Source organism: Excalfactoria chinensis, chromosome 2 (genome assembly GCF_039878825.1).
Source record: "Excalfactoria chinensis isolate bCotChi1 chromosome 2, bCotChi1.hap2, whole genome shotgun sequence".
NCBI lineage: Eukaryota > Metazoa > Chordata > Aves > Galliformes > Phasianidae > Excalfactoria > Excalfactoria chinensis.
The window spans coordinates 132,707,146-132,731,276 of record NC_092826.1 but is presented as its reverse complement, the minus strand read 5'-3'; the positions used below and the strand labels follow the sequence as shown (position 1 = coordinate 132,731,276).

The 24,131-nt window shown below is 38.5% G+C and overlaps 1 protein-coding gene across 1 annotated transcript in view; it reads right to left on the bottom strand.

Annotated features, from left to right (window-relative positions):
- Positions 1–11,760: 11,760 nt before the first annotated feature.
- VIPR2 (vasoactive intestinal peptide receptor 2) overlaps positions 11,761–24,131 on the bottom strand; it is a 51,044-nt gene continuing 38,673 nt past the window's right edge. Inside the window, exons 10-13 of the mRNA XM_072329811.1 lie at positions 20,174–20,265; positions 17,433–17,562; positions 17,307–17,348; positions 11,761–16,323 (exon numbers count right to left, since the gene is read on the bottom strand). Coding sequence (XP_072185912.1) covers positions 16,153–16,323; positions 17,307–17,348; positions 17,433–17,562; positions 20,174–20,265 — 435 coding nt within the window. The 3' untranslated portion in view covers positions 11,761–16,152. The remainder of the gene's footprint in view (positions 16,324–17,306; positions 17,349–17,432; positions 17,563–20,173; positions 20,266–24,131) is intronic.

The following is a 24,131-nucleotide window of genomic DNA, read 5'->3' as shown; positions in this document are numbered from 1 at the left end:
CATCAAGCAAACATGCATGGGAACTCTCCATAATGAATGATTCGCAGGCAAGGAGAACTGGCCTTGAATGCTGTGAGTGGCTCTTAATGAATAAAGCTACAAATATTAAGAAGGAAATTTATTATCTGACATTGTTCAAGAATAATCCTTACTAAATCCTATAAAACCAGGCTGTCATGGCCCTGCAGGCAGCCCCATGCTGATGGTTTGGCCGCTGCAGCCTGGTGCTGCAGGCAGCCTTGTCCTTGGTCTGTTATGTTAACCTATTCCTGTCCCATCCTCAGTTAAGTGCTTGATGCCTGGGGCTGGGGCTGCCCTTGGTGCCCCACAGTTGTCCTGCAGGCAGCCTACAGCCCTGCCACAGGGAGCCACCATTCTGCAGTGCCCAGCGCAGAGAGTGAGCCTGCAGGAGCAGGCGGGAGCAGTATTTTTCAGTGACATTCTTCAAGTTTAAGGATCTTTTTTAAGAATTAGACAGAAAAGAGACTGTTAAGATTGACAGAGACATTTCAGACCATCACATTTTATCTACAAAATCTGCACAATTAGATTTGTTTCTTAAATAACAAAACCACTGCTAAATCCCACACAAATGGAAGTGGCTTGGAAAGTCAAGTGACCAAAGGGGGAAATTAAATCTGCCATTTGCTCTTTCTATCACACTGGCAAAGGCAGAATAAAGTCATCTAGAGTTGAGAAATCAGAACTCTGCTTCATGTATAGCAGCAAATAATTTACCTTTTAGATGAACCTGATAACAAGTTCCATGAAAGTGGTGTGATATAATGTTAGATCCTTCAGAGGGCATGGAAAATGCACTGGCTGTGAGAGGTCTGGCCTAAGTGCCATGTATATCACTCAAGCAGCTTGTTAACTCATCACAATACATCATTTGTGTTAATAAAAGAAGTTTCATCTTGATTTCACGCTTCCTCATAGAAAGCCATTACTAGCTCGTGAAGACCCAGTAGAAGTAGAACAGTGTAGCTAATCTCACAACCCAGAGTAAATAACTTCTTCCCTCTCACATTTGGGTAAATGTTTGACAAGCAAGGAATGCACTGAGTTAAAGACCTGAATTACAATGAAACTCTTAAAAGAGATTAGACTGGGGAATGTGCAAAAGTAGATTTTTTCTTAACACTGGCTGGAAGACAAGATCTGTGCATGTACAGTATCTTACATGAATGGAGAATACTCTAGAGAAAAATAAACCATTATCTCCTTAAAATGTGGCTTTTGTAAGAACTATTTATTGTAGATACATAGAAGATGGGATAGAATGTTTTATATCAGAGAATCTCTGTAGCCATTTCAGTATATGGTGTTAAAATCCTGTCTTGTGAATAGTCATATCATCCTAGAGGCAATGGCAAAATAAAGAGCAAAAAGTGAAAGACAACTGAAAAATTGATGAAAGTGCCTCCAAATAAAATTCTACGAACAGTTAAATCAACTATACAGAAATGGGCAATTAACATTTGTATTTCCTCTCTCTTCAGTGCTACTGCAGAAAGATATGATTTCCATCATTCCAGGTTTCTTTTTTGTGAGTTCGGAAATTATGAAGTACCATAATATTATGCATACAGCAATTTTGAAAAAGCCAAATTCAGAATAGCTAAATGAAGTGCATATTGAAATGACCACCAAATCAGTATTAGATATGGGGGTGGCAGGTAAGAGTCTCTAACATGGAAGAAAGGGCAAAAACTGTCCTTATAGAAACAGAATGGAAAGAGTAATTTTTCATTATTAAAGCAGACATGGGGAAGACTTGCCAAGATGGATACTGGCTATCAAAAATCTTGCTTAAGGAGAAGTCTCCTTACTCACATCAGTGCAGTTCAGTGGCTCTGAAGAATACTCCAGAACTTGGAAGAGAAAGAAAGCAACCACACATGAACTATAATATTTTGAAGGTTGAGCATGATAAGCTAAGATGGAGAAACCTTGACTGAGGCTCTCAGATCTTCCTGAAGACAAGGCAGATATTAGTCTTGTATTATTACCTATTGCTAATAATGAAATATTTGTAAAGAGGAAAGTAGCAGCACTTCTGTCAGGTTTTAAATACCCGTGTCTGTTTAGCAAATTTCTTCATTAGATTATTTTTAGTCAACTAATTTAATTTATAGACTTTAATTCCATGACATCATTCACCTTTTCATTTTTTTCTCATTTAATACATGTTTTGGATAGTGCATGTCAAACTAACAAATACAGCCACACCACAGATCTGTAGCTGAGGTAACTCTTAGTCACTTTGTTTCTTTTTTTCCCCATTTCCCTAGGAATTAAATTAGGCTGATTAAGGGCTGCATTGATTTCCCTTGAGTGTAACTGTAGTATTTCCTAAGACAGGGTAGAGTCACACGGGAAAAAAAGTGAGAAGCTTATCTTGGGATGGGTACGAGGACAAATGGATATTAAATTATGTTACTTTACGTTCTGCTTTCCACTGATTACAAATTACTTTTCAATTAACTCAAAATATGCCTGTGTTGACATATGTGGTAAAGAGAGACTGAAAATTACAGGCAGGAACATCCTACGGGGACAAGGATCAGATTCGTGTCCAACAATTCTTTCTTGCTCTAACATTTCATGTAAAATCATAGGACTTTTGTGATTGGAAGCTTTCCCAGTAGAGCACTCTGAAAAGAAGAAATTGAATTCATTATGGATGGAACTGAGAAATTTCTTATGTATTCTTTTATGAGCTTCATTTTGTTTGAAGGCAGCTTTGTTCAGGAAGTTATTTTTATCAGCTATGCCTGACCAAAGAATGCAGATGGGGGGATCAAACCCCCAGCAGTACGTATACGTGACTGTCACCTTATACATAAGAATTATTTATAGCCCCTCTGAAAGGGCCTTACATAGCTTTCTGGAAAAGTTGGCTTGGTGCTCAAAGATGTTCAAAAGTCAAAGGCAATATTAACTAAGGATCTTTAATTAAGGTCCACTTGTGTGCATTTTTTAACAAATAGCACATTGTAGCAAACAAAGGTGCACCTAATTTAGGTGTAGCAAAATGATAGAAGGTCAAAAGAGAAGAAAAATAGAGTCAGAGGGGCAGAATATCTTTCCCAATAGGACAGATGAAATAGCCTAGCACATTCTGGTTTAGAAGAGTGATGTCTGTGGAGAGGTACTACACGTTGAGCAACAGGGGAAACATTATTCACAACTTCTCATAATAATAAAGTTAGAGGATGCTGAATTAAATGACAAGGTTACAAAAAATAAATTATGAGGTTAGAATAAAATAAAATAAAAATTTCAGATATATAAAGAAATTGTAGAACTCTGAGGACGCCGTGGAGGTCAAAAGGGAATAATTTGGCTGAGCCCAATTCATGGACAACAAATGTAACAGTTAATATTAAGTTATGACTCAGGATATTCCCAGGCTATGAATAGCTACAAACTGGGAGACTGCAAGCAAGAAAGAGTCATTTTATCTATAGTGAATTTTTTTCTACTACTTTTCCTTCTGCATCCACAAAAATCCCTGCCAGAAACAGATAAATCAGACAGACTTATCTCTGGACTGAGAGAGCATGGCATTTATGTTCTTATTCTCAGAGAAGTTATTTCCAGATGAACACATGTTAAGGCTGAGGAGATGAAAATCCTTGGGCCTGACATGAGCAGGTATGGCTGCATCTACTTCTGAACATTGTGCTCCAGGATATTGGAAGCATAGCTTATAGTGAACGTACACAACACCTTTATGAATAAATTAAATGCATCTGTAAAAACAAAGCTGTTGTGAGATGTGAATTAAACAGTGCCACCTTGACAAAGAAATACTTAAAGGAAGAGGAGAAAAATTCTTAACTCTGTCCACACATTTATGTCAGCAGTAAATAGAATTTATGGGTGGATTTTGTCGTAGCCTATACTTACAATCAGTTTGTTGTTTGCTGCAATTGCCAGGGCTAAACATCTCTGAAAGAACATAAAGATAATGGCATAGTTAAATTTAGTTGACTATTTTAATCTTAAAATTCAGCCTCTAAACACACGTAATTGATAGTACGTGTATGAGTCATGGAAACTTGCTGTTTATGAAGAAAATTACTAATGTTCAGTTCTGACTTTTCTTATTAATTTTTATATCTCCAGTTTCTTTCCAGGGTGCTGTTCAGTTATTATTGATCCATAACATTTGTAGGAATTTAAATGTGCTTCAGAGGCTCCCGCTATTTCAAAGTGCTCGTGACTTTTCATGCCCTTCTACTTCCTTTCTTTTTCTTTATGAATTGGTCATTATTTACCAGATATTTAATGGTGAATTCCTGCTTTCCCTAGGCTGAAAGGCATCACCATCACAAACAGCTTGCCATGTCTTCTAGGCTGTGCTTTCAGTGCAGTATAACTGGGAAGGTCAGCTTTGAGCAACAGAAAAAATGTACCAAGTCCAGAAAGGTGAAGGAGGTTTGTACTAACTGACACTGGGCTGTCCTGAAGTCATTCAGAAAAACATTTGAAAGTGTTTCCATATCAAATAAAGCCCCACAGAACTTCCAGGAGGGCTGGTACATAAACCGAGTAGCTTATGGATGGAAACGAACCTGCTGTGGCCAATAAGACTCAATCCAATGAGAACATACAGACATACAAGTTTCTCAGAAACATGCTTGAATTAAATCAGTTGCCCAGTAGACTTTCATATGTCTGGAGAGAAGCAGGGATAGTAATTGTATGTGTGGAAGGAAACGTGACAGCTACAAGGGTAGTATAACATGAACAGGATAAGCTGTAAAACACTTCAAAGTATTTTTATTTTATTTTAGAAAAAGAGAATGAAAGAGTGACCTTGTATTGGTTGTTAATATACAGATGGTAGCAAAGATGGTAACAAACATACAGAAGTAGTAAACAAAGGAAAACTCACCAGTGGTGGTGCCTTGGCTGAAGAAGCTGGGGCAGTCCTCACTGGAGAGCAATCTCCAAGAGATGCTGCCTCAGTGGGAGTCAGCCCTTAAATGAGGTCTCAGAGGAGGTGGAGTCGAGCTCCACCCCTTCCGGGAGCACAGCTACATCACTCTCACCTGTGCTCCCACAGCTGACCCCATACTTGCCTCAGCTGATTAATCAGAGGTTCAGGCTGTGATTACCAATCTCCCATACAGGCCTAAACAGGTAATACTGGAAAATCAAACTTAACACTGTGCTGTAACAAACCAGTAACCTCTCTGCAAGTCCACAGGTAAGACCTTACACTGTTCTCACAAATGTGTTTAGTTTGACAAATGACTGGTTTCAGCAGCCTCTGGTCTTTATTTTCCCATTTCTACCCCAGTTTGTTGCCTACACCAACTCTCTGTGTGCCAGAATAACCATCTGTGGGCAGTGTAGTGACACAGAGCTGGGAACTTCTGTAAGATAAAATTAAACCTATTTTGCAGTCTTTTGGGATGGATGTGCAGGAAGGCAGAATGTCAAAGAGACAAGGCCACTTAGCAGCACACCTTGCGTCTGTGCTGAAACATGCAGGTTCTCTTCCCTTGATGTTGGACCAGGAACTGTAAAAGGTATTTCATCCACCAGTTATCTGCTGCTGGTTTCCAGGAGAAAGAGAGAATGAAAGCGATCCCTCAGCTCTCAGCTCCAACCCAGTGAAATTAAACTAGAAAAAAACATAAACTGACAACCTCTGAAGTACCAAAAAGAAAAGAGTCTGGTTACTTAATTAACGGCCTGCTCACAACTTTCCTACAAAAACACTTCATTTGCTCTCTCCAGCTTCATCCAGAGGGAAGCTGCAGTTCTTTCCAAAAAAACACACAGAAGTTGCCCTCCCTTGCACAAAATCACACAGAGCTTGCTATACATGTGTAGCAGAAAAGCTAAGGCTAAGTCATGGCCTCAACAGTGATTGAGCACCTGGTGAGAAGGCAGGGCCAACCCAGGGGAGCTCAGGTGCCTGCAATGCACCCCACTCCCTGGAAGGGGTGGAGCCAGAATCTACCCCTTCCCAGACCTTATTTAAGGGTTGGCAGTGGAAGTAGGGGACTCTCATTGGAGATCTCTACCTCCTTAAGGCAGTGGTAAGCAAGTGTTTTTTTTTTCCCCCTTCTCTTTTTGTTTCTGTGGCCACAGCTGCTGCATTTGAGTGTATCTTTACTTGCTGCAGACTGGAACTTTGCTACTATGCTATTGTTGCTCTGCTTTCCGTTGCATACCAACATGTTGTATGTTACATTGTTTGAATTCTGCATGTTCCCCTCAGTTTTCAATACTGCATATTGAAACCTATGTGTACTGTCACAATATTCTCCACCATCTACTCATAAGTGGAACAGGATATGGATTGAATGAAGTCCTAAACACCATGTATTGGGGCAAGGAGTATTGGTCAAATCAAGTAGCTTTGTTCTGGTTTTAACACCTGTCATTTTGTCTTTAGATCTTTTTACAGACTCTGAGGGAGAGGAGAGCTTTGGGTCTGGCAGAAAATAATTGCTTTTAAAATTATTCACATCATGATTCATAAGGCTTTAATAGTACTTATTCGGAGAGATGTGACAGAGGAAAGCAGAAATATGTGAGTAAAATGACAAAACAGGCAACACCACACAATTTGATGGAGAAAATCCTCCTTTTTGGAAAAGGCAGTGTTGTGAGGTATTCCTCTTCAGCAGCAAGGAAGACAAAAGCAAGGATCTGTAGTAAATAAATGAACGCAACAAGGCGCTGTGGCTTGAGTAACAAGGCAAACAAGGGGAAAAAAATTGCTGCAGTGTTCAGTACTTACAGATGGACAACAGCAAGGGAAGGCTGGAAGGAGGTGCTGCCTTGGACAGAAAGAGCAAGTAAAACTTCTTAACATCACAGATTTCATTCTGCTTTTGCTGAATGTGGGGTGAAGAGAACTGGGGAATGTTACTATTGTCTAATAGCAGCTACATAAATGTAATTGTAAAGCTAGGAATTTGAATGGGTCTCAAATTATGCTCTCTTCTAGGAGTGAGACACAAATCCTTCGCTGGTGCCATAGCCTCACCTATATGGCTCTAGCAAGTACAATGGAATAGGAGTTCAAAATTTGAGTATTTAGAGTGATGAAACTTCATGGTAAGCAAATATCCAGAATATCCAGATACTTCTTGCTTTTTTTTTTTTTTTTTTTTTTTTTTTTTTTCATTTGTTTATTTTCCCACAAAGATCTCCTATGATATCAGAATATCTGTGTGTTTCACTTGTGGAAGAGCTGCACCTGAAGTGAAGCATAGGTCTTTCATCATCCTCAGACTGTGGTAAAACCATCCGTGCTGAGGCTTCTGCCCTGGGAATGCTGTTTAGTCCTTGTTGCCGGGGGATGTGAAGAAGAGATTAAGTAAGACATAGTTGAGGTTGGGGTGGGGAGTAAGTTACCTTGAAAGAATTTGACTCTGCCCGTCTGAAATTCATGGCCTTAAAAAGGCAGATGGGAAAGTGAGCTGTTTTAGTAAAGAAACAACGCTTTAACTATTCAACAGGAAAAAAAATTGAAGGGCAGATTAATGAGTTGTCCTGGAATCTGGCATTCTGCTTAGCTGGTTTTGAGCTGTAGCCTGCTGACTACCAGAGTTGTACCACTGGTGAATCACTTGCAACTAAACAGGTACCAAATGGAGTATCCTGAAAAAGCAGAGCTAAGATTATTGTGTTCTAGGTTGGGAGAATGGATAAAGACATAGAAGGTCTGGGCAAAAAAACAACAAAACCTCTTATACATTGGAAATACCTCAAGCCACATGAAAGTCTTCAGAATTTTGTTTTTCCATGAGTTATTTTGGCTTCAGAGTCAAATTGGCTGTGATGGATGACAGCCTAGCCTTGGATCAGCCAGGCTTAAATTAGTAGGATTGGTAGTCATGTGGCTCATGTCCTTATGGTTCCATTCCAGTAGGTAACTTTGTTCAGAAAGTCTTTGAGTTAGCCAAATTGGCTGAAGGTGGGATTCACAGTAAGTAAAATCCTTCAGCTGTGGTAGTTAATGTCACAGTGTTTAAGTTTGGTGATAAGACCAAGAGGCACGATTTATATGAAATGCTTCCCAACTGTCTTACCTTGTCTGATAATTGCTGTAAAAATGCTTTCTTGGTCTGGTGATGTGAAAGACTTTTGCCTTTTCTATCTTAGTGTTCCCCAACTTCATTCTTCACTCAAAAGATTGTTCTCTCCTATGCAGAGAGACAAAAAAAAAAAACGTCCTCTGTGTCACCTAAAACAGGCAACATTTCAATTTCAAAGGAGAAAAATACAGTTTATAGGTGGATTATGCCTAAAAATCTGAACTATTCAGCCTGTATAACTCACTGTAAACCTGAGCAAAGCTGTTCAGGTTCTATATGCAGTGTACACTTGTGGCAATTTAGCTGCCAGTTTATCTTCATGCCATATGCATGTGGAAAGTGCTCATTCAGAGTTCCCCGTGAACATTGGCCCCAACATTGACTCAAATGAGCTCTTTAGCAAAGTTACCACACCCCTCTTTTTTCCAACTCCTGCCACATGTGACCCTTCAAACCAGTTTTCCTTTAGCTCTTCCATTTTCTTAACATACAATCTCATTGCCTTAAACCCTTAGCTTTGAACCCATTTATTCCCTAAACGCACATCCTTTTTTTTCCGCCCCCCTCCAAACTCTCAAAAATCATTCTGTATGTTTTTCCTGTAATTTACTGCTTGGAGCTGATCTGAAATTAAGAAAAATGCACTAAAGCAGTCAACTGTAAGTCAGTACGGAATGTCAGAAGCCACTTTCCACCCTGTGAGCCAACCAAACACTTGAGTATCCAGATTATCCAAATAAATCACTGTTTTTTAAACCCGATGACACATTTATTGCATGAGGGAAGTTAAAAACCACTCAAAACCATTGCCAAATGCTGAGATGAATAATTACTACTCAGAGGAAACAAACTATTCATCAAAGACATTTTGGGGACATATATAGAAGTAGAGTTGTACTATTCATGGACCAGTATACAAATAGTTAATTGGAAGACTTTTTCTAGGCTAGTCTTTTATATAGAGCACAAAAAAGGAGAAGAAAGCTAAGCTGAGACTAAAGATCTCTTTATAGGACTCAAATTTTCTTCCAGAGTATTTATGCCACCAGTACCGTCTCTTCATTCAGGTGCAATGGAGCCATGTCAGACTGAATCTAAGGCTAAAGCAAGTGTCTAATGATAGCATTAACAGAGTGCCTTATGATAACAATCAGCAAAGTATCAAAATTCAAGCATTTTTGTGATTCACTTATGTTTAAAATTCTGATGTGGAGAAGTTTGTAGGTTCCTTCTAATCTTATTTAGTTTTATTTTTCCCAGAAACATTGGACACAGTAACATGGTTAAGATCCTGTAGTCGCATAGGAGTGCGGAGACATGCCAGGGGCTATGAGGTGTAATGCCCTGATGTTTTAGACTTACACTGTATTACCTCCTCTAAGTCATATGAAGAACTTTTTCTTTTCAAGATGCTATTAGGCTTTTTTGAAACTTCGGTCCTCTATTGAAATATTTTTCTAGTTTCCAGCCTCAGTTTATGAGATGTCAACCAATACCTGACCTTTATGCGGGGGTTGTAAAGTACCTTCATACCGTATGTCACAGGAGTGGAACCCAGTAGTGATTATTTGGTTTAAATTAAGTCACAGATAATGTGTGACAAACATTTGACTATAGGTATGTTCAGGTTAAGGGAAAAGTGCCTGAGGGGCAGTGGCACTGCAGGGCTTGCTGACCCCAGCACAGGGCTGTGGCTGTCCCTGCTGCAGCCCCTTCAGGCTGCAGTGCCCTGGGACAGAATGGGCTTTCCCAAAGGCAGCATCCCTGCTCAGGCTGGATTTTTGGCTTTGTAATCAGCCCCAAATGGGTTTTATAAATAGATGGCTTAACTGAGATGTTTAAAGTTAAATAAAAGCAAATCAAGCCTGCATAATATAGTCAGCATTGCCTCTGTCTTCCAAGCTGGGGTCATCTTATCTTCAGGGCATCAGGCAAGTAGCCAGAGCTACAGACTGTGCCAGGTACACACTGGCCTTTTAAAGGATTGTTTTAAACTCATTAATGATATATTAACTCCACGAGTCAAAATGGTCCTTCCAAGTACCTGGACTTACTAATTTCTGTCCTGTGGTCACAGAATGGGATGCTATGGCCTTTGTGGGCAAAATCATTAAAATGGTTCTTCAAAGATGATGTGTGTGTGAGGGAAGCACAGTTTTTCTTCATGTTCTTGTTGTTGAGAAAGGCCAAGCTGAGTGTTCTCTAACAGTAGCAGTATGGTTGGGATACTTCTCTGAATGGCAGAATCAGCAAGAATGACTAATTGTCTAATTCACCAGCTGCCTAATATACAGTCATTCTTTACAGCACAATTTTCTATAGTACTTAGATTATATTTCAATTTTCTTCTCATGAATACAGTTCTGCATAACAAAATATTTCCCTGTAGTCAGGATCCATTATTAATTACATTGTTATAAACTTGCTTATTGATTCATTCATTATTTGCCAAGTATTTTTCATATCCTACAGAGATAGGTGGAAAAAGCCCAAGGCACTCATTAGGAGCAGGTGAAGAATGTAAGTAGGAAATCAGGGATGAGCAGTGGCTGCTGGTTAATGAAGCCTTTCAGGACTGAGAAGCTCACAGATCAATAGGCTTGTATTGAAAAGCAGTCACAATTACAGAGGCACCAGCTCAGAAATAAAGGACTTCAACATAGAGCTTGGCTCTTTGATTTCATGTTCCAAAGCTAAAATTAGTATTTAATTGCATAACCCAGAGCACCAGCTGTATTTTATAGCATATATCTAGAAAAATCTTTATTTTTACTGTTAAAAATATAGAACTAGTTTGATTTGATATATATTTACTTATTAAATGCTTTGATGCAGTATTTCAACCTGAACTTCATATCAACAATACCACTATATACTCCAGCCTATGTTGTTAGGAAAAGATGAAAATATTCAAATGCTGTCAGTTATAAATGCTACTATGTTCTGTCATTAAGAATTTTTATGTTCTTTGGTTGGGCATGTGGAGACCTTCCTATTAACACAATATCACAAGGAGTTCCCCCTGAAAGCCAGGACTTCCCCATTAAGTTACTGCCCGAACTCTACTACAAGCACAGCATTGTGGGGAAGCTATACACAGATTGCAGCTTTGGGCTCAGGCTGCTGCCTTTCCTGAGCAGAAGTTGGGTTTGATTCCTCCCCAGTGTGACTGAATGCAGAGGAGTTCAGACTGATATAATGACCACAAAGGTGCATCAGTGAGCTGGGAGAGGATGAGAGCTCAGCTCAGCTCTCATCAGTTACCCCTCCCAGGAACATTAACTTCTGTAATGCCCAAAGATAAACACCGGAGGAAGCAGACTCCCTGGCCCATGAGGGATGGCAAAACAGCTCTCTCTCATTTGTCCCTGTGGGGTGTTATTGCCTGTTGAGGTCCATGCTTTGTTGGGATTGCTTTTGTTCAAGCTCACCTTTTTTGCTGGCACTGAGCCCTGCTCCCGTTTGTTCCTCTCCATGTGTCACTCCCATGGCAGCGGCAGCCTTGGCTTTTCCTGTGAGATTCAATTTCAGTCCTACTACTTAGGAGTCCTCAGCTGCCAAGGCCAGAGAACCATTTCCAGTTTTAAGATCTATTTTCTGAATGCACTTGGTTTTCTAAAGAATACACACTGTAGATACATGAAAACAGATATATATTTCTTCCCTTGAAGAGTTAAGATATAAAGTGTTCCCTCTACATAACCTTTATTTTTGTGGTAGGTTCGTTATGTGGTGCTTCTCAAAGACACCCAGGCAACACATTCAGGCAAGATGCAGTAATCTGGACCATCACTGCCAGCCACGCACATATGGACATACAGGGGAAGTTCTGTGCAAAATCTTTAAACTTTTTATTCTGACTCCTCTTCAGTTCATTGTGGTGTTCTTAATTACTATTATCACTGATAGCATGAAGATGTAAACACTTGTTTGTTCACAGCTTTATATACTGCATCACAGAGAGGGCTGTTAGGTGTGTGACACTGAGAACAAAAAAGAAGAGTAAAACCAGAGGAAACGTTTAGTGAATTAAAGTATGAAAAGGAAATCTATTTACACGCATTAATCTATACATCATATTCTGTACATTTTGTAAAAAATAATCACATTCATTTACATCATCTTTAATTGTTACTGCACTCAACAGATTAAAAGTTATAACAACAACAAAAGAGAATTCCAAAGCAATATCCATACTGATGCTCCGGGGAGGGGGGAGAAAGCTGCAGGTTATGAGAAACTTACTATGGTGCTTTGGGGAATAAAGGATCTGGGGACATTTCAGCCACTGTTTTAGCTGACAGTGGAAATGGTACGAACATACTGTCATCATTGGGCAGAACCAGGTTAAACGCAGAATGGTTAAATCCTATCAAAGAATGCTTTTTTAAGTAGCTGACACACGGGTTTACTGATACGTGCTGATATACTCTTATAATATTAATGTCAGAATTTATTGTTTTGATGGTCTTCATTTGAGCACTGTATACTACCTGCTGCTGTTTGGCTATGTCAAGGCGGTTGTACTAATGGCCCACATCTTATCTAGGCACGTGTGGTAATGTGAAGGAACTTTTGCTTGTAGAAGTATTTCCTGTATTATGTGGTCAGACAGTTTGCACAGTCTGCTGAGATGCTCAGCTTTCCTCTTCATCACTTTAAAGGCAGAGGGAAACCTATCTGGGGGGTGTCAGGATGTGAAGTGCTACACAGTGGGGCAAGCTGCCTCTGACTTGACTCTAGAAGGCTCTTTGTACTGACGCTATGGTACGGTCCCAACATATGCTTAAAGTAGCTGCTGCAATACATGTAAAACACAACCCTTCATGGAAACCAGCACTGCTGTTTTTCTGTGGATGAAACTATTCTAAATTTGGATGAGGCAAAGAAGGGAAACAGGAAAAAACATCTGAGGAAATGCCTTGGATTCAGAATTTTAGAGTTGTTTAGTTTCTTAGGAAATTAAGATGGTTTCAAGTGTAATTTAAGAGACTTCTCGTATTCACAAGCACTCTGTTTTAGTGTATGACCCATCTATGAAAGGCAAAAAGACAAACACCTGAAAAGAACAACTGCTGAAAGATTGAACCCAGGCAATTTAATACAGTCATAAGGCCATTGGGTTTATCATGGAGGGCAGTCAACCACAGGGACATCTCACCAAATGCAGTAGGTAGGAATCATTCATTGCCTTCATATGAACGTTTATGGGAGGACAAGTTTTGTCAGTCAGCTTATGTGGCATAAAAGAGCATATTTAGTTATCAACTGTTAGCAACACAACTGAACAGACTCTTCTGGAGAGGCCTAACTGTAGACGTAGGGTGAGAAATCCTTAAGTTCTGTTCATTTCTGTTCAATTCAGTTCTATTCTATTCTACTTCACTCCACTCTACCCTACCCTCAGCTCATTTTATAGTAAACACAGGAAAAAAGCATGATTCAGTTCATGTGCTGTAGATGCTTATCAGAACATGGGATGATTCACCTACAACTAGTGCCTACTTCTTTATGACCAACATGGAAGGCACTTAAAACGAGTCTTTAGCTCAGAAACAGACATTAGGCTTTTTAGGGCATAAATAAGGGTAAATAAATTTCACCCGTGTATATCAAGTACCTACCTGAAATCATCACCTCTGAAGAGGAAAATTTAAGTTAACTTTATATATTTAGACTCTGATCACCATCAGCAACTAGGAAGTAAGCTGTCCATGTGTCCCTGACTCAAAATGAATGGTGTTGCCTGCCTGGCTCCAAGGTAATAAAGCACAACCACTAAGTACAGTGCAAGAGAGAATCTTGTCACCATTCTTGTTTAGTTAACTCAGCAGCACACATAATGTGCTACTGGCTTTTCAGTGGGAATATAATCCAGCAGGATTCCTGATCTGGAGCCTTTATGACTCAGTTTGGATCCTGATGCAACCAAAGTGAGAAAGGCAGTAAAAGAATGAAGAGGAGTAGAACTACGTCACAGGGCCCTACGGGCACAGCATACACCTGCACTGCTTCATCCACCTCCTCCCCTGATGCTGCTATGACTGAATATGAACTATGTTCAGGGATGAGAGAGTCAAATGTTTTTTTGTGTTGTCCTTTTGGCTCTGAAGAGTCACCAGCTGGACCATCTGCCTCCACTGCACTGTGTAAAATCTAATGCAAGACAAATCTATTTCAGTGCATTGTAAAGATGTGAAATACTGAACAAATGCTAGATTCACCAAACTGATTTTCAGTTTTTGCATACATTTTAGAGTAGTGCGGACTTTGTGTTAGAAGGCAGATGGAAGTCAAGTTCCACGATGACGGGATGATGCTTGAAATTTGCATGAAGTTATTTGGATGTGGGAATTCTCTGGAAGTAGAAAGAAGTGAGAACATTTCCCTCTGAGTCTTTACAGACATGCAAATCGTTGCATAAAGCACAATGAAAGTCTGTGTCATGCAACACTGATGAGTGCTGCCCATGGGGCAGTCTTGGGGCATTCCTGTCTTTGATCTGACAGAACTGTGTATTACTCCAGAGTAATCCCATTACAACAAATTGTGTTTGACCAATAAATAGCTAAATCAAATCAGAACAAGAGGTGTACAGACACTCTGATGACTGCCAACTGCACTCCCGCTAACATTTTCAGCAGTGTACATGAATGCCTGCCAAGACATACCCTTGCCACTATTCTTCCCTTTCCTTGGCTGTATTACTGACCTTGGATTCTGCTGGCTTCATATGATCTATCATATGAGATATCAGGGCAATTGCTGCTATCAATTAACAGTGCTCATGCAAAACTTGTCATTTAGAGTGGACATGGCTAAACAGAACATGAGAAGTAAACATCATTTCTTTCTTTTAAAACTGCAGATGTTCTGTGTGTATTTATAAGAACTTGTCAGTTCCCTGTTTTTTGTTTTTTTTTCTCACAAAGTGGCTGCATAGGAGGCTTGGTGTAGCTGAGAATCCCTTCTATTTATGCCTTTTATGGTCATTTTTAGGCATTGTGTTTATTTTTTTGGAGTCATGGCTGCAACAGAATTTAAAATCAGCTCAAATAGATAAAGAATAGAATCAAACTAAGAGAATTTACATTATTCCTTAAATGGGAGTTCTAACGTTACTGCAATATCTCTCGTTTCAGCTGCCAAGTATGTAGTTCTAGAGATATAATTCAATGAAAATATTAAATAAAAATGATATTTTCAATGGGTAACACTCTCCGAGGCTGTTCATCTTATGATAGACGGCTCTAGCAAGGAGCTAGTCAAGCAGCTCTTCACAAAACTGTTTAATAAAAGATCAACACAAATCTCTTTGATTTTAAACAGAAAAGTACGACTGGTGATTAGAACAGCACTACTGGCAAATGCTGACATTTTAATCAAAACGATTACAACAGCCTTGGACTGCAAAGGCAGTCCTATGTTCTGCACCAGAACATAAAAAACATACAGTTTCAAAGGGGACAACAGGATGGGAATCAAACTGTAGGAAATAACCTCTTCGATTCATACAACTAGCTAATAAGCCTTACTTTTTTTTTTCCTCTCTCTGTAAAGTTAATGATTTCCTGGATTAGCACACTAAGCTCCCAGTGTGGTTAATTATACCCTCACATTTCTTTATTTTTCTTTTATTTCCCATAATTAAGAACGAATTTCCTAATCCTTAAGGAAAGAAATATTACCTTAAGTATAAATATAGTTTAAGAAACTTTCCTGCTTCCCAACATAAGCTTTTCAACCAAAGCAGCTTACATTGAATAGGATCCCACACTTCTGTTTCACAGACAGGCTGGAGGCAAAAGGGACCTTCACAGTAAATGAGTTTTTGAATAGTTATGGCTAATACATGGCAAGAGAACATAAAACTAGTATGAATGTCATGGACGAAAAGAACAGAAACCATCCATGGGGCAGGTACCTTTGTTATTACCTGGTTGACTGCACAAATCAATTTCCCAAGTACCAACATATAGAAAAGCAAAGCAATAAACTGTACATTTTAAAAAATACCACATTAAGCTGCATATTACAAATGTATCCCACAGTTTTTGCATGTTTTGGGAACCCAGGTAATTTATATCATGGTGGTCTCTGTCTGCATGAATGACTGAGCCCTTGAATTCCGATGAAGCTGAGAAACACTTTCTGACCCATTTCGAGAAATGGAGCTGTGCAGTCTGTAGTCTCTGCCTGCTGTCTGCTTCCAGCACAAACTCCGCCATTTTCTTTTCAGCTCTCCTTGTACCTGTGTTAAAAAGAAAATGCACAAAAGAAAGGGTAGTTAAACACTGGAATAAGTCCCCCAGGGAGGTGGTTGAGTCACCATCCCTGGATATGTTTAAGAGCTGTTTGGATGTGGTGCTCAAAGATATGATTTAGCAGAGGGTTGTGAGGTTAGGGTACTATGGTGAGGCTGTGGTTGGACTTGATGATCTTTGAGGTCTTTTCCAACCTGAGTAATTCTATGATTCTATGAAAATGAAAACATTCTTTTTACTTGAGGAACTTTTCCACATTTACTGGCTAATAAATGGGGGCTTCTGGGAACAACTTCTAACCACTTTTTACAGTACTGAGGTGAAAACTGCACCTACATTGTTTGTGAAGAGAAACCCCATGGCCACCTTTAAATTCAGATTTGTATCACTTATGTTGCCACAAGTGGCTTTTATTGAAATAGTTGCTAGCTATTAGTAACTTGTACTTAAAACATCAAATGAAATGATTAGCCTCAAATCAGTCATCTTATGAATATCAAAGACCAGAACAGTAGTAGATTAGAATATCAGTTCCCAGTGCAAGCAGGTGTCTTCTTCAGACAGATTCCTCCTGACACACACTGAATGCTATTTAACATGTATCACACCTTAAAAAGTAGCTAACATGCTAACATCATACCCTAGATACTTATTAAATTCTGTCCCAAGTTTTGCATTAATTTCTAAGCTTCCTGCATCCCACTTCAGTTCACATAAGTTGTACTGGGACCAGAATCACATCACATGTAGTAAAGATGCACTGCCATTTGTAAGGAATTAGATTTCAAAGGACTCTTAACTCTTCATCCAAATACACTGATTTCTCCTGCTGCACAGAAACATGTATATTTTATAAGCAGGAATTCAAATGTTTTCCAAAACAGCTACATGTTACATAGAGTGGAATTGCAGAGGCACTTATTTATACACACACTGAAAACAACATCCTCAATATAAAAATGAGACTTACCTCACTGTTCAGAAAACAATACAGGACTGCAACAATCAATCCCTAGAAACAGAAAATAATATTCATTACTTGGTATGCAGCACTAAACTAAGTCAGTAAAACTTGAATAAAAGCTTGAGAAATTACCTGAAAAGATCCCAAGCACAACTCAAAGATTATTTTGTAATTGTTGGAACTGCGGTCAGGAAACAGGGCAAACACTGTGTAGTGAACTCCAAATAATGGAATAAGCAACAACGTGGATTTTGCAAGTCTCCTGGGTAGATGAAGCAGAAAAAGCCAGAGTTTAACAGTAAGCTCCTGCTTTACCAAGGTAAGAACCTAATGCAGTTTCATTTATATAATCCTTACATGACTTGCGTTTTATCAACAGCTAAAGGAGACATTTACTAAAAACTGTTTTCCTTTCAAGCTTGCTGTAAGATTATCCACATAGTAACCTTTATAGATTAATGTGTGCAGCTCTACTTGATCTTGCTGACCCTGTGCTCTTCCAAAATCTGGTGAAGGCTCCAGGGTCTCTCTAAATCAAAGCACCCTTTTTCCACTGATGTCTGGACAGCAGTAGGATTTAGAACCTGTCCTCTGCTGTGCCTCTTTGACACACAGCAAGTTCCCAGCCTGTCTCACAAGAGGCTATTAGGCCTCTCAGACATTTTTTTCCTTGCATGAATCATAGAATCGCTTAGTTTAGGCCTAACCATACTGCCCTAACAGCCCTTCACTAAGTCATGTCCCTGAGCACCTCCATGAAGTGTTGAGAGTGGAAAGGCATACTGCCTTCCTGCAAAATTTCACAGACAGTTCTTGTGTAAAGGTGGATGCTATGTCCTAAGTTAGTATTTTCTGGTTCGTGTCTTTTAAATTGGCACCTGTAAGGATACTTGTACAATTCATACACAAAGTAGGCAAGGAAATGCAATCCAGAATAATCTCAGCTGTGAGATTTAAATCAGAATTTTCAGATTTACCTCCCAAATAATGATAACGTGAAGTAAATACCCATGAAAAAAATGTTAATGTTATAAATTCCGAAATGTAATTTATCACAAGACACCACTGAAGTTAAGAATGTGAACTTTTCATTATTAAGCAGGACAGTTTTGACAAACTGCCTGTGAAACCAGCGAAATGATGAATTGCTAATTATCCCTTATCTGTCACTCCTTTCACTCTAATGACATCAGTTTTATGTATTATGGAGGACCAGTCATGCATGATTATGGATGTCTGGTATCAGATAAAATTCAAAATTCAAGAAGTTTTAATGTTGAGTACCATAATTCATCATTCTCTGGGTGAACTTAACTGGATTCAAGAATGAAAGGAAGCTGCTGTGATTTCCCCCACATTATTAGAATGGTAAAGGTATTACAAGCAGTTTTATTTTTTCTGTGTCAGTCCTTATGGCCATCCTTCACTTATAGTGTCCCAGAGGCTACATCTGTTTATGTGGAAGTAATCAGTTCTGACAGCAAAATTTCTCGAGAATAGTAAAAAAACCTTATACTTAAAAGTGATATCAGTAAGTGGTAGCAACAGGGTTTCTCTGGCAGAAGAAATTCATTTACAACCGAAGGAGATGATGATGGCAGTGAATTTCCTGGTTTCCCAAGTGAAGTGGAAAACTGATTTTATTTCAATTTAACCTTTCCTACTGCAAAAGTAAAATGAGCATCAAAAAGGATGGAACCAGGTACAGACAAATGGGACACAGGAAGTGAAGGAAAGTGATGATTTGAAATGGGTAGTGTTTGTTTTATACTCATACTTTCACTCCATTCCTGTAGCAATATTTTCTAGCTGATACTTTCTGTTTTAGTGAAGGAAAGACACAGAAAAAATAGCCTTGCTCTTCACTGTATTTTAGAAAGCACTTTTGGATTTTGAAATATGAGCCTTCCAAACCTTTGATTTGCTCTGTAGAAACAGTATTTCTTGATAAGGTTAATCTGCTTGTTCTGGTTAATCTGCTAATGACTACCCCAACCAAACTTAAACAGGCAATCAATTGGTAAAAGAAAAGAATTCACACGGGTGAACAGTGAAGAATCAGGCTGCTGTAACAGAACTAATAATGCTGCAGTCAACTATGGAAAATGATGGGACAGACAGGAAGGGAATGCTTTGTTTTACAAAATACTACAGGGAAACAAAGTTTCTCTCACAAGAAAGAAACTTGAGTAGTTTTCCTGCATATATATATGTATATATATATATGCACATATAAATTTCCTGCCATATATACTTATGTATGTCAATGTGCTAGATAATACTTTGGTGACTAATTTCAACTAGGTTGATTTAATTCTCTCATGCATTCAATTAATTCAATAACACAAAAATAAAAAGGAACTGAGTAGGTCTATGAAGCACATTCTGTTTCCTATTAACAACTTATGGGAACAAATTCCTTCCAACTTCTTCTGAAAATATATTTAAATATTAAAACAAGAAGTGTTTCATAAATGAAAAAGGAAGCTTTTAAATAGGTTGAAGCCATACATTTTGATATTTCAAGAACTTTTGTGTTGAAATGAAATACTTATACATTAAAAGAAAAATACTGTTTCTCGTACTTTTTTTTGCATAAGTATATTCTTTTACAGAATTAAACTCAGATTCAAGAGAAGCTTGTTGGTCTTTAGGAAACTGCCTGTTTTTTATTGAGTATGGTGTTTGAAAAAAAATGTTACTTTCTATTTAAACATAACATTACAACCTTTATTAAATCACATCTAAAATGAGGAGCTTTTGAATTATACATAATTATATTGTCACAGAAACTAGTAGTAGCAGGTTTCAGTCCAGTAAATCTTATAGAGATTAGTTTAATTCTATATAGTATGCTTAAAAATATGACTCACTTGTACTGTGACTGGTCATTTCCTCCAACATCTGGTGATCTTAACTTCTGGAGTAAGATTCTTATAATACTGATGAAAAGTATAAAATTCACCTACAAAGAAAACAGATGCAATGATGATTTCAGACTTCTCCATTTAAGATGCAGCTTATCAAATCAGAGTAATCAACTCAGCAGTCAGCACTGTGTACCTCCTGCCAGAACATGTTTAGTTCTACATAGTTAAATCTATTGACTTTTTGTTATGTCCAGTGCAACTCTACATGGCTACTAGTCTTAGTCCGGAAAAGCCTCTGAATGCCCCAGTTGTCAACAATGCTCTACATCTGAAATCTCAACTGAAGACAGTTTTCTTGGCAGGACAAGACAGTGGATGGGATCTAGTGCAATCAATGATTGTCCTGAATTGTCATTTGGATCTACGACTGGAAGTGAAAGAACAACCGAAGTTCTGTGCGCAGTTTTCGTCCTCTCTTGCCTCTCATCTTCACATTTATTATTTTCTGCCTAGATAAGGAGAACAGAAGGTTGAACTGGTCCATATGTCTGTCCTGGGTACTGATGAATACATTATGACTGAAGAAATCAGACTCTTGTAGAATAATATTTAATTCTCCTAACAGCATTCTAGAATAGAACACTAAGACTACCATCTCATTTCATGGAAGGAGAATGGAGGCACTCGGATGAAAAAAAGTTATGTTCAGGCCCTGATCAGTCTAGAACATGCAAGACTAACACTCAGCAGGATTGAAACTCTCACTCACATAGCTTCTTCATTGGCTTCTGGCATCTTGCGTTCCCTAGCTGTTCTATTCCTAGATGTCTTGGTATGTTAGAAAACACAGGCCTTTAATGAAGTAAACACATATTTTTCAGGCAGATTATGAGTTGAAAGTTTGGCTTGGTTATGTATGTAAAAGTAATAGGTAGCAGGCAGTATTCTTGCTGATTAAATCTGTGGAATTAAATACCACAATATAGTGCACAGACTGAAGGATACACATTAAGTACAGATATGTGCACTGGAGCCATTATTTGTGAACAAGGAACCCTCAATTTCCTTATATATTTGCTATCCACAAAACAGGGAAAAATAGGAAAACTATTTACTCTACATTTGCAGAAAATATGCACAAGAGCAGAATTACTTCTTTTTCCTGACAGACCTCAATAATTTCCACCAAAGAATGAACTCTCATCCTTTTGGTTCCTGAGGCATGAAATCATCTGCAAAATTTAAAAAGGTGACTCACATTCTTGACTGTCATACACATATTACCTTTAAGTCTGTGTTTTTAATGTGTCACTTTCACTCTGTAAGAACAATCTTGGATTAATGAAAAACATGCATTCTTGTTTGGAGTTTGTATCATTCCTTGACACTGCTGAGTTTGTAAACCCAGTTAAAGGGAACAAAGTGTCCTCCAGACACCCCTGCCAGCCTTAACCATTTTGAGATTCTACAAAAACCCTTTGAGTGTGATGTCTTTCAATAGGATATAATATGTATATTGTTGAATGGAGAACAGATAAAATGAGAATATAAAGTGATTGCAGACAAACTGTAAGACAAAGACAACTGATGCCTCTTTACTGGAGTAATAGCAAGATGTTGTTGACCCTTTGAGTCTACACACATTGCCTAAGTGATCATTTAAACTGTCTTCATGTTGCTTCTTTCTGCTATTTAGTTTGCTACACTATTTACTATATGAGATAACATGATGAACATTTTTTGTCTGTTTTGTAGTTAAAAGAAGTACAGCTTCTACCTGAAAACCACTCTTTCTCGAATGAAAGGAGTTCAATACGGTGGAAGTATGAAGAAGGCAGTTATGGAAGCAATTTGCCAAATGCATGGCACTCCAAATTAACTGTCTGGAATAGGAATCTCTAATTAAACAAATCTGAAATGCATACAACATGAAGTATGGCAACCTGCCAGTTAACTTTTTTCAAAGCCAAAACTGTCAAGAGGTGATGCCAGAAAAGGCTTCTAACATACTGCATTAATTGCAGCTATTCCCACTTAGAGAAGTGACTTCATAACTTGCTTTCACAAAACTATTTAGTGCTGGATAATAAGCATATAGATAATATAACCTTCGGAACACTGAAATGTGTTTGGATATAGCACAGAAATCAGTAGAAAACAGTGAAGATTTTCAGTATAACCTGTCATCTGTGCTTTTCCTCCATGCCATCAAATAAGACAGTCTACGACAGTTTTAAACTCTGGTGTTACTCTACTATCCTTTATTTTACCAAAATCCAGCTTCTTTCAGAATCTTCTCATATCCATCTCACTAATTACGCATATGTCTTTGTCATTCCTAACGCTGAAATCATCTGTTACTGCTGATCGTCCTTTCCATCATTCTAAGTTTTCCAGTCCTCAAGAACAGACTGAAGACTCTGAGTATGATGCAGGAAATCAGACCTTCATTCAGAAATGCTGTAACTCTTGCATCCCCTTTTCAAAGAATTTGTAATGATGCATTTTCATTGACGAATGGCAGGCAGCCCTGAACTCATTATTCAAAGACTTGTGTTATCAATTTTTATTTACTTTTATTAAAGTAAATGGAAATACTTGCGTATGTATGCTGAAAATGCTTTACCATGAATGCAGTATTCTTATGCATTGATGACCAATTTTACATGGCATTTTATTATCTACTTTTACTCCATGCATGCACTCTATACAGCAGTAAACTTGAATGACATTCTAGATGCCACAGTGACTGGGATGACTGTGGGCTGATGCTCCAACAGTATGTTTTACTTATTTGTCAGGAAAAGGTGAATATTACTGCCTTGTACTCCCTGTACTTCTGAAATCTCCCTTCACAGCTCCCCAAATGCAAAATGTAGTTGAACAAACTGGTAGAGAATCATCTAATTAGAGAAGGAAGTGGTTTTACACAGTACTTGAAGAAGAATCACTTGCTCATCTTTAGTTGCTCTGATCCCTAAAACATGCTGCCTAAGACAAGAGACATCTCTGCAAGGTGACAACGGATTCTGGGAACCCAGAAAAGATCATCTGCAAAATGTATCTGTATGCTGTACAGTCCCACTGTACTGAGCCGGTAAAAAACCAGCATGGCTCCTCCTTTGCCTTCGTGATCCAGGCCCACATGTTATAGTAAAATGGACTTTTACTGACTAACCAGTTCTTCATTTTCTCCCAGTGCATTTCCTACTCAGCTGGAATTCAAGTCTGCCAGTGTACATCTGGATAACTTTTGTTTCCTCATCTAGAACTACTTTGGAGAAGTACTGCTTTCTGGCACATAAAGTCTCAGCTCGGATAAATATCTGTATAAATAGGACCTCCACAGGCTCCATAGGACCTCCATATGTTTTTTCATGTTTCTGAAAACACCAAGTGGTTTGTTTTGCTTTCATCTTTCAGTGTATTTTGTTTACTCTGGACCATCTCCTGAGGTTGGACTCGATGATCTTTGAGGCCTTTTCCAACCTGAGTAATTCTATGATTCTATGATCTCCCATTCTCCATCTCCTTTGAGGTACCCATATCCTCTTCCCATTGTAGCTCTGCTGCACATCTATTTCTTTGTATACTAAAACATTTCTTGGAGCCCTTGCTTCATGCCATTTCACGCTATGCTGCTGACTCTTTAGACACTATAGAAATGATAGGAAGATTTCTCAAAATTAAAGCCCAAATGTCAATTGTGGCCTCATTTAGGCTTCTGAAATTTTGTATAATCTAACAATGCCCTAACGTCAAATGTTACAACTAAAGCACGTTTATCTGAAATGAATTAATTTGCACTGTGTCTACTTTCAGAAATTGACATAAACAATAGATTATTATGCACAAATTTAATTACACGGCCATCACAATGAACAGGAATTTTATTATGCTACTCCAGTAATTCTAATGAGCTCCACATAAAGCCCCATGAAGCATACTCAAACAGTATTCT